Source organism: Pteropus alecto, unplaced genomic scaffold (genome assembly GCF_000325575.1).
Source record: "Pteropus alecto unplaced genomic scaffold, ASM32557v1 scaffold22, whole genome shotgun sequence".
NCBI lineage: Eukaryota > Metazoa > Chordata > Mammalia > Chiroptera > Pteropodidae > Pteropus > Pteropus alecto.
Window position 1 is genome coordinate 5511944 of NW_006434839.1, and position 11245 is coordinate 5523188.

The 11245-nt window shown below is 33.5% G+C and overlaps 1 protein-coding gene across 1 annotated transcript in view; it reads right to left on the minus strand.

Annotated features, from left to right (window-relative positions):
• Positions 1–11245, minus strand: part of AGBL3 (ATP/GTP binding protein like 3) — a 51733-nt gene that overhangs the window by 6476 nt on the left and 34012 nt on the right. Inside the window, exons 13-15 of the mRNA XM_025045900.1 lie at positions 10953–11027; positions 6783–6840; positions 6061–6132 (exon numbers count right to left, since the gene is read on the minus strand). Coding sequence (XP_024901668.1) covers positions 6061–6132; positions 6783–6840; positions 10953–11027 — 205 coding nt within the window. The remainder of the gene's footprint in view (positions 1–6060; positions 6133–6782; positions 6841–10952; positions 11028–11245) is intronic.

Sequence of the window (11245 nt, forward strand, 5' to 3'; positions counted from 1 at the left end):
AGAACTCCCTCTTAAACCCACCCCTCGGCTTTAATTATTTGATTTATTTTTGCTGCCAGGGTTGATCAATATTTAGAATCCCTCAATTGCACTAGGAGAAATGGTTATTGGTAGCTGAAATAAACAACCTGTGCAGGTAAAGCACGTGCCAAGAGAAATGATGCCTGGGATGCCATGGCTTACTTCTGGGTGTTGGTGGTCTGGCTAAATGGAAGACTAAATACTGCAAGACTATTGTGTGTGTCTTCACTAAATTAAAAGAAGAAATGATTTGGATATAAAACTATCTGCCAGGTTTTATTATGAATTTACTCCTCTACTCTCCTCAGCTGAATCTCTGTATTTGTATTATATCTCAACAATAATTATAAGCTCTTCCAGAACTGAAGAAGCCTGACTGGACCTCTCATTAGTCTCTGGCAGAATTCATTTCATTTCCTACTTGGTAAGTTCAATAATGGGAAAGGACAGACTTCCTTCTGTAAGAAACTGAGTAATAATAAAGACATGACATTTTAGAGAAAAATTTATAGCCCTAAATGCATATATTATAAAGAAAGGGGGCAACACGAAAGATTAAGAATAGAGTTTACTCAGAAATGATTTACTTCAGCAAAAAAAAAAATTGTAGAACTTTTATTAGTATGTCAACAAGATTCATTAGGACATATGCATATACGATAACATAATCAAGAAGAGATGAGGATCTCAACTCAGGAAAGACTGAATAAGTTTGAGAAACATAATTTTTAAATTAAGCATGTGATGAAAGCAGTGGGAAACACTAAAAAAAAAAATCTCCCCTTGGCAGCAAAATTTCATGAATACTACCTGTCTCCAACTTCTCTTGTCCTATTTTAAAATATACTTTAATTAGACTTGTACCTCTAATATTTCTACACTACCCCCCCTTATCCACACATACATACCTATAATTAAGTTTAAATTATACAGTAGATACAGTAAAAGATTACCAAAACATAATAAAATAGAACAATTATAACAAATAATGTAATGAAGTTATGCAAATGTGGTTTATCTTGCTCTCTGATAACTGAGATGGCTATTAAATGGTTAATGGGTAGTGAGCACACACAGTGTGGATACACGCTGGACGGAGTGTGACATCATGAGATTTCAACATACCATTCAGAATGGTGTGTAATTTAAAACTAATGAATTGTTCATTTCTGAAATTTTCCATTAAATATCTCTGATAACTGAGATGGCTATTAAATGGTTAATGGGTAGTGAGCACACACAGTGTGGATACACGCTGGACGGATTGCGACATCATGAGATTTCAAGATACCATTCAGAATGGTGTGTAATTTAAAACTTATGAATTGTTCATTTCTGAAATTTTCCATTAAATATTTTAGGACTATGGTTGACTAGGTAACTGAAACTGTGGAAAACGAAACTGCAGATATGGGGGGAACACTGAACTGAAATTCCTCTCATAAGATCCCCAGTAAAACCTCCATAGTAAAATCCAACAGTAAATCCATCTCATGTGACATACCAGAAGCATTAGACTTGGTTGATTATTCCCTTCTCTTTGATGCAGTTTCTCATTAGCTTCCAGGAGAACATATTCTCTTGATTTTCCTCCTACCCCATAGGATGCCCCTTAGTCTTGTCAGTTTTTACTCTTTTCCTGATCGTCGGTGGAATTCCTAAGGACTTGCTCCTTAACCCTTTTCTGTACCTACACTCATTTAGGAATCTCCTCCAGCTTCATGCCTTAAAATATTATCTTTATGCTGAAAATTCCTAAATGCATCTCTAGCCCAGTCTCCTCCCTGAACTCTGGACTCATATACACCCAATTGCCTCTTGACTGTTTAAAAGGCATTTCAAAAGCAACACATCTAAACTGATTTGCTGCTCTACCCTCAGCCTTTGCCATCTCAGCAGAAGATAACTCAATCCGGCTAGTTGCACTGGTCCAAAACCCTGGAGTATCAACAGTGTGAATGCCTATGAAACCATCACCACAGTCGAGATCTAAAAAAAGACCATCCCTAAAAGATCCCTGTGCAACTTTATAGTCCATTCTTCCCTCCATCCCCTACTCTATCCTTTCTTATTCCAGAAAACCTGAATTGGGTTTTTGCCTCTATAGATTAGCTTGCAGCTCATAAAAATGAGATTTCATATAACATTTACTTTTCTTTGTCTGGCTTCTTTTACTCAGCACAATGATTGTGAGATTCATTCATGTTGTGCGTATCAGTAGTTCATTACTTTTTTATTTTATGGTACTGAAAGGACATCAATAACAAGGAGATGGTAACAATAAGGCAATTACATAATTTTTTTCAAGACTATATTAAATTGAAATAATTTTCTTCTATATTCAAATCACACAGAGATTAAATAAGGCAAGTATTTTGCAGAGTCAGGAATAAATTGACTATTAAGTATCCCTGTTTACAAGAGCAGTTCCTATAACCCAGATTTCACAGGATTTATTGATGATGATATAGTGAAAGCCATCTTTGTATTTATGAAAATCCTAAACAATAATAATATAGTAATAGTAATAACAATAACAACAATAATAATAATATAATAATAATAATAAAAACCTTCTGTTGGTATCCTTGCCTTCTCAGTCCAACTGGGAGTTTGTTTGCTTATAGCACACTTCAAAGATACCACTTTGAAGCAGTTTCCATACAAATCAGTGCTCCTGGGCTGAATTGTTTCCTGGATTGGTCTCTTAATGGTTCCTAAAAAATGTCTTTGTTGGTCTTTGCTAAGTCTCTGAATCATACTTTGGGAGCTGAAAGAAATAAGGTACTCTGGTGTCAATGTCAACAGTGAACTGTCTAATCAAGAGTAATGCAGTACCATATCTTATTTATATATTATGCCTCACAGTATGCAAAGTAGTTTTACAGATATTATCTTATGGGGGCTCTCACCAGTCCTGTGATACAGGCAGAATGGCTGAAGTTATCCTCATCTTACATCGGAGAGGGGATATAAGGGAATTTTAGGGAATTAGAGAGGTTAAGCTATTCGTTCAAGATCACATAGCAAATAAGAGGGAAGGGCAGTTCCAGCCTTCACATCTTCTAACTTCAGTACTTTTTCTATCTCTTTCTCTTTTCTTGGTAATCATTTGATTTCTTTCCATAGATATGATAAATCATATTTTAAAAAATTAAGTCTTAGATGAAATCAATCAATTCTAAATCCAAGTTCATGCATGCCCAAGATGGTTCATTCCTTACCTAATTTTTAGTTTTTGGAACGAAAGAGTCTACATATTTCAATAGAGCCCATTTTATTGAGCAGAAACCAATCAAGTTCTCAGAAGAGAGGCCAAGGATGAAAGAAAGGGCATGTCATGTTTTCTCTGTTGTATAAATTCAGTTTATTCTCAAAGACTTACCTGTTCCATGGTTTAGGTGACGGTTCATATTATTCCAAAAAACAGGGAAACTTGCCAAGAGAGCTAGTGATATAATAATTACTAGTTTCGACACAACTACAAAGTTTATCTGCGTTATTCTGACTTTTCTTTCTATTCCTTTTCCAGTTTTTAGGTAGTAGTATTATCCCTGTGTGACCAATGCTCAACTGCTATTACAGATAGTAAAACATTTGACAGTCATTCACCCTAAAACACTAAATAATTATTTTATGCAGAAATAATTCTTTTTAAAATGAGAAACTCAGATACTACAATGATAAATGCATAGAAAGAAATGTCTAACTGTAGATTTTAAGGCATCCACTAGGGATAGTTTGGGAATATTGAAATCTCAGAACCTTTTAAAACCCATCATATTGGCCTTCCTATGTATAGAATTGACCTAGTCACAGATACTATGTAGAATATAAGGAGATGTCCAATTAGTAATTGTTATCAAAAAGAAACTTTTACCTGTTGCTTAAATTCAAAATCAAAATCTTATAAGACAGAGGAAATGGAGTATGGTATTAGTTCTCCTACCTCAGATATCTTTTTAGAAGCCAAGAAGGGGCTCGTCGAGGTATTTTCACTAAAAAAGAGAATATACTATAAAATTTCTGAACTTAGATTTTTAAGATTAGCAAAACTTAATTTTTTACTTTCTCAACAATTACCTCATTCATATATATAATGGCTAGCTTAATTGAGCTTATCTTTAATTAATCTGCCATTGTTTCTCTCTGACATATGAAATATGTTAGTACAAATTTCCCTTATACGCCCTTTAATTAAACTGTTTCAATAGAATAGCAAACAGTAGGAAATAGGTATCCAATAATTGTCAAACAATTCAGAACTAGATAGATGGATGTTAGGATCTATGAAGGATATCTACATGTATAGTAGGGTGACTAACTCTTTAGAAGGCCAACCCAGGACACAACCGTACCAGACCAAAAAAATAGTACAACATGTAATAAATAATTATATGCAAATGTTATTATGATTTTAACATGAAATATAAAATAGGTGTTTATTTAAAATTACATATTATTCAGTATTATTTACTTTTATGTTACATAAATGCTTTTAGGCAAAACAAAAGGACTTGTTAAAGTGATAAGTAGTAATTAATAGAACGAATTAAATAAATATTATGTGAGAATAATCTAACGATATATTTGTTTCTCCTCTGATACAGATTTTAACTCTTCATAGATATTTAAATTTTATAAGCCATATTATTGTGTTATCTTAAGATACATAAATAAAAGACTCTCTAAAAGTTGAATGTCAACACAATGGGGCAATTAAATAGATATTGCCCATATTTAATAAAATTTAACATGACATGTTTCTTTATGTCCCATGATAAAGTAAGATATTTTTGCTCTGTGTTTCCTTTCCCATTAATACTCTCTGAATTGCCCGCAGCCTTTAGAATATCCTTCTCTTCTTTTATGTAGTGGTAAAACTGAATACATTCAAAATCAAATTCCTTTGACCTGCAGGTCTCCTTTTATCAAACTCAATTACATTGATCCCTGGTGGCAGTCGAATACAATGACATCAAGTTAGATATCAAGTTATATCTATCCCCTTTGTACCAAAACTAAAGTAGAGAATGCAGGAGACATAACTTAGCAGCTACACCATGTAAGTAACACTCTATAGGTTTGAGTATATGTAAACCCAGTATGTCAATATTTTAGGATAATTTTCAAATAACAAATGCAATCTTAGACTTTGCATTAATGGAAATCTAGTATCTAAAAAGAAGCAAATGAGAATGATGATTTATTGAATACTCATTAGATGACATTTGCTATACTGTGTTCAGTTTCATTCAAGCTTGAATAGTGACAGAAAAGAGTAAACTAATGTGGTAGAGGGCCTTGAATCATGCTGTATCATTATGGGTGGTTGAAAGGAATGGAAGTAAAGTTTCAGGGAAATAAGTAATAGCTTTTAAAAAATACTTGTCTATTATGTGGAAGAAGCATTACATTTGTTCTCATTATTTTAAGAAGAATTAGGGAAAATGAGTCAGTCAGAAATGTTTACCTTTAAGGTTCCTTCACTCTATGATTTACATTATTAAAGAGGTGGATGAAACTTACAGGGACACGTGGTTTTAACTCAACACAAAAAGGACTTTCTCAATGCTATACTCTGGCAATGGAATGAACTGTATTGCAATTTGTTGAACTACTTGTCACCAAGTATAGTCAATCAAAGGTTGGATGAGTCTATATCCTGTAATGAGGAGGAGGGGAGACTAGAGGACTCTCAAGGTTTCTCTCTGCTTTAAGATTCAGCGAGATAGGAGTGAGAAGATTGAACAATCAGATAAATATTTTCTTTTTTTTTTGACTGGGTAACATTATAAAAAAGCAAATTGACATATAATGAATACTACTGGCTATCTCTAAATATTTCTAGAGCTATAAAGAAAAGTAAAAATTTGAGATTCAAAATTTCTGGGAAGGTAGATTGTTCTTTGCCTTTCCAATTTGAAGATAATTTTCTAGTTTTTTATAAGTAGATCTTGACCATACGCATATTATTAAATAGCTCATGTACACATAATAGGTGACCATGCATTACTGTCTATATTCCCATTTACTCACCCAAACTTTGGTGAGGAAATTGTCTTCTGATGTAATCAAATATACAATCATCTGATTCGTTTGGCCTTGTTTCTAAAAAATATAGTAAAAGATCATTAGTAGCTTAAGAACAATTCGATGACTCTTACTTTTCATATTTTTATCTTTTTCTAAATGAAAAATGCTAGCAAATAACATATAAAGAGTAGTTTAGCTCAATTAAATTAATACAAACAGTTGTTAAATCTTATAAAGTTTTGTTGCATTTTTGCTATTTATAGCAAAACTCTAAAAAATATTCATCCCCTTGGATCAGCAATTCCTTTGTAAGATTCTATTATAAATAAATAATTAAGAGTATACACAAATGGGGAGAACTTTAACTTAAAGGTCTTCATTGTTGTTTACAAGAGAAAAAAGTAAACAAAGTTTAACAATGGGGGTTGCTAAATAAGTTAAGATTCACTAAGTCAATGGAATACTTTGTCACCGTTTATTAACACGTAAAGAAGTTAATAATATACTGTAATTTTAAATGAAAACATAGGCTGCAAAACCAGAACTTGTTTACTCATTTGTCTCTCCCTATTAAAAGATGAGCTCCTAGGGGAAGAAATGATATAACATACTTCTTAATGTCCCTAAACACAAAGCGCAGTAGCAACCTCAAAATTGTGACAGAAAAAAAGTGTTTGTTGGGTAAATGAATTAATTGTTTGTAAGAGGTGGAAGCAGAACATTACCTTTTACATCAGAATTTGATTCTTCATGTCTGTGCATTAAATGTTCTTTATCACAAACCTAATGGAACACAGAACCAGAAGAAAAACAATACTATGTTATAAACATGAAAATGTGATTTATGGTAGTTTCTAACATTTCTCATTTTACTCTCATAGTTTTAGGATGGATAAAATAATCTCTTAAATCAGAACCTTCTAAGACCTTTCACAACACTACTTTTCTCCCATAGCAATGAATAGAAGATAATATCGATATTATATTTTGGCATAAAAAGAAGTTTAAAAATTTTTTCACTTCATATAGAACTTATTATGATGAGAGACAAACATGTAGTTTATAATCTCACTTACTGAAATGAGAAAAGTTAAGATGTAGAGAGATAAGTGTGTGAAATGGGTGCAAATATATAAAATTTTATGAAAGTGCATAAGCAATTATAAAATTGTGCTTATACAGAAAAGATGGAAAATATTTTCTTGTGGCTTCTGAAGAAGTCTAGAGTAAGGAAGAGCATACATGACATTGTTTTGTCTTGCAAGGAGTTGCCAATGTGACCCAGACAGACTTTAAAAGACACGAACACTGTAGAATTGTGACTGTGAATCTTGAGTAGTCTACAAATCATTATGTGATCATGAAAACATTGTAAATGCAACCAAACTTTTGTTTCTGCATCTATAGTATGTAGATATTATAAAGACTTTCCCAAAAGGGGCTGAGAAAGTAAAAAAGAATTGAAAACATTTTTGCCAAGATATAATGCATAGCAACTCATGATAAAAAGTAGAATATGAAATAGAGTTGAAAGCGAAAATCTCTTTGTAGATAAAATTGGCAGCAAAAAAAATGGACATAATCAGTGTAAAAATGGGAAGAAATGTAAAAATCAAAGGATTACTAGAGGGAAAGACAGAAAAGGAAATATTCTAGAAAAAATTACACAACGTTAAAAATAGCAATATTATATAATCACTTGAATTTGGAGAGACAGGGGTGAAATTAAGCTAAAGAAAATTCACTTATAAGACTTGATTCAATGAACTCTTAATGGTATTTTTAGTCCTGTTCCCTTGACTGAAATGATGTTGTGAACCATAATAAACGATTACATTTATCCCACAGAACACCACCAGGCCAATGTCCTTATGAATGTGACCTACATATTCAACTGCAGTAATCTATAACTGTCTTTGCTGAAAATGTTCAAAATTAATTATTGAAAGTGTCTTGGTAGGAAATGAAGTTAACCAAAACATTTAATAAATAATTTACTACTATTGTTTTAGGATGTATTGATGTCTTACAAGCAAACTGTTAAAATAAGAAATAGTCCAAGAGCATGAATTTAAGTTGTCCTCAGGCATTAACCTCAGTTAAGATGACATTGCTTACTCTTTTTGCCAAAGATTATTAGAAAATAAATTTCAGATAAATGACTAAGAACTCCTATTAGTTTATTGAATGTTTAGAATACATGCAACTTTCTGAAATGACCAAATGACGAGATTGTTTTCTATTTGTAAAATCCAACATTAAAAATAAATTATGGTTTCATAACATCCTTTAAAGCTCCCACCAAGAAAGATGAAAAACATGAATATTTAATATAAAAGAATTTATTATATGTTACATGAAATATAGTTTGGGTAGATGAGGAAAACCACTATGTGAGCATGTTTATGAGAACTAAATAAATATGTATCTCACAATATCTATATACAAAAAAAATTAAAAACACCCCCAAACAAATCTACTTTGGTTGTTGGATTCTGTACATAACTTAAGACATCAAGGTCAATGAGAGAGTTTGTTTACCAATCTTGGTCCTCCCCCAAGCATACTCATATTGTTTAGATTGCATAATTTACAAACAGAAAATTAGATATCAATATCAAAATACACAATATTATTGTAACAATATGCTTTTAAAAATATAATTAAAAAATTTATGAGGAATGCTAATGTAGAAGGGGGCACACACAAAGGACTGCATGCACACTGGTAAAATCTGAACAAGCTCTGGATTGTGTCAATGTCAATTTCATGGTGACACAGTAGGATAATGCATGCAGTATGCTATCATTGAGGAAAGAGAAGTAAAGGACGCAGGGAACCATCTGTATATTTATTTTTTATAACTACTGTCAATCTATAATTATTTCAAAATAAAAAGTTAAAAAAATGAAATTGAGGGAGGAAGAAAAGAATAATTTCAAAACTTCTTGGGAAACTAGATTCTGTTCATTCAATCCACACTTGGCAGATGACAGTGTATTTGGTGTTCAGTATGTGCTGAGCTTATTCCTGCCAACTTAGAATCTGATGCGTGATTGACATTGTTAACACAGGAAATATTTGTAAAACAACTTCTGATATTTTTATCTGTTTGAATATTTGCATAGATATCTTCTGATCTTCTGAGTCTGGTATTCAGGTCTTCTCCAACTTCTGGGTTTTCTATAGGTAACAGAAGCTTAAAGATTGATTGATTGGCACCAAAGATGAATTGTTTGGATCCCATCCACTCGGGATATCACTTCCTGTGTGTGTGGCAGGCCTGTTTCTTAAGTAGACATTTCCTCTGAAGAACCTCTCCTCCTCCTCCTACCCCTTCTGGGGCTTGTTACGGTGATTTACTTGGTTGTTTCTTTAATAACTGGCTGGATTACTTTCGTGAAGCCCATCCTCAGGTAGTGTCAAGCCTCTGATTTTGCTCCTCAGGGTGCAGACTTGGGTGTAGCCATATTCACCCTGGGATGGTGGTGGTTTTGGCAGGACTGTCTTTGAACTGTTTCTTTGTTTTCAATAATGCCCTGGGGCATAAATTGTTCTAGAGACAAATTTAATCAAGTCTGGGCACTTTGGAAGGGAAAGTTCCTGAGGTCAGTGCCTGAGATTTGTCCTGACCCCACGAGGGCTCCTCCCAGTTGTCTCTTTACCTCATTCTCCTTGGAAACTAGTCCACCTACAGTTTAGCTTATATTTCCAATGAATCTACCAATCTCTTCTCAATTACCTTTTACCATACTTGCACTGTTTTTGAGAAGGCCTTTAGACTTGAATTTCTCCAGGATCTGTTGCAAATTAAGTCACTTCTTTGGGAAGAGATTAGGAGCTATCTGTTTTATTTGGTTCTCCCCCAAGGCCAAGATTCTGTTCTGAGCATCTCTGAAGCTGGGGGTGGGGACAAGGGCATTCTCTCAGTTATACTCCACTTTAGGAGCTGAGCTGTAGGTGGAAAGAGGGCAGTAGTCTTACAGCTTCTCTATTTGCTTCTCCCAGTGTAGAACCACCACTTGACAGGCCAAGGCAAGGGCGATTAGGGCCAAAAATATTCTCAGTGCTGTACCATACAAGGTAGAACCTCCTTCTCATGAATGGGGTCTGAGTAGAAGAAGAGAGCCCCATTTCTGGGCTGTACTCACATGGAATGTACCTTCAACAATAGGTAGCTGGAGGCAAGATAAGAAATATGATGCCTTGCCCTTCCCAGGAAGACAGCCCTATGACTGGTATCTGTGGGGAGAGGGGATCCTATAATCCTGGCTGCACTAGTCCAGAGTGTGGGTTGCAGTGTCATTGAGCTGGGAGGGGGAAGAGTGTGTGTGTTGGGGGGGTATCCCAAGGCACTCACTTTTTTTTTTTTTAAACTAGGCTGTAGTAGATTTTTATGAATACATTTTTTTTTTTTTTTTTCATTTGCTGTATGACCTTAGGACCATTTCCAGATACTTTAAATGTTTTTTTTTTTTTTTATTTTTTTAATAATTTTCACCAACTTTTGCTAGTGAAAGGGTTTGTAGAGCTCCTCATGCTTTCATGGTGGAAGCTGATCTCCCAGCACCATTTATTTTATACTCCTGTATTCCATTTAAGTTTTCTTAGTATTAATTTATTTCTTGCTGCTATCCTGGATGCCTCAAATACTTTTCTGAGTAAGGTAAGTAATAAGTGAAATTTAGAGATAACACCTTAATAAGAGCTACCTTTCATCTGTCAAGGTTCATTTGTGTTTTTATAAATAGTAAATAATATAAGCAAAATTTTAATTACTAACTCTTCCTGAGGAAAAAGTTGGAGTATAAGACGTGTAAGAGGAAATAACTTGCTATTCTCTTGCAATCATTTTTTTTCAAAAGCTGTTAACTACCAGATCAATGAATATTTACCTCTTGCCCTTCTCTGGTATCTTGATGGCTTGCTATGGTAGAATCTCTTTCCTTCTTTGTTTTCAGATGTTTTTTCTTGCTTTTTATCTAGGCAAAAGAATCATATTTAATGAACACATTAAAGTAGTATATATGCAGACATATAAAACTATCTTGAGATTTTCACTTCTAGGAAGATGAAGTACTTTTCCTATTCTTCTCACTAAGTACAACTAAAAATCTTAGATATTATATACAAAATTAACACAAGAGGCTTTAAAAGGTGGAAAGAAGGCAAACTGGTAAGGGAGCCT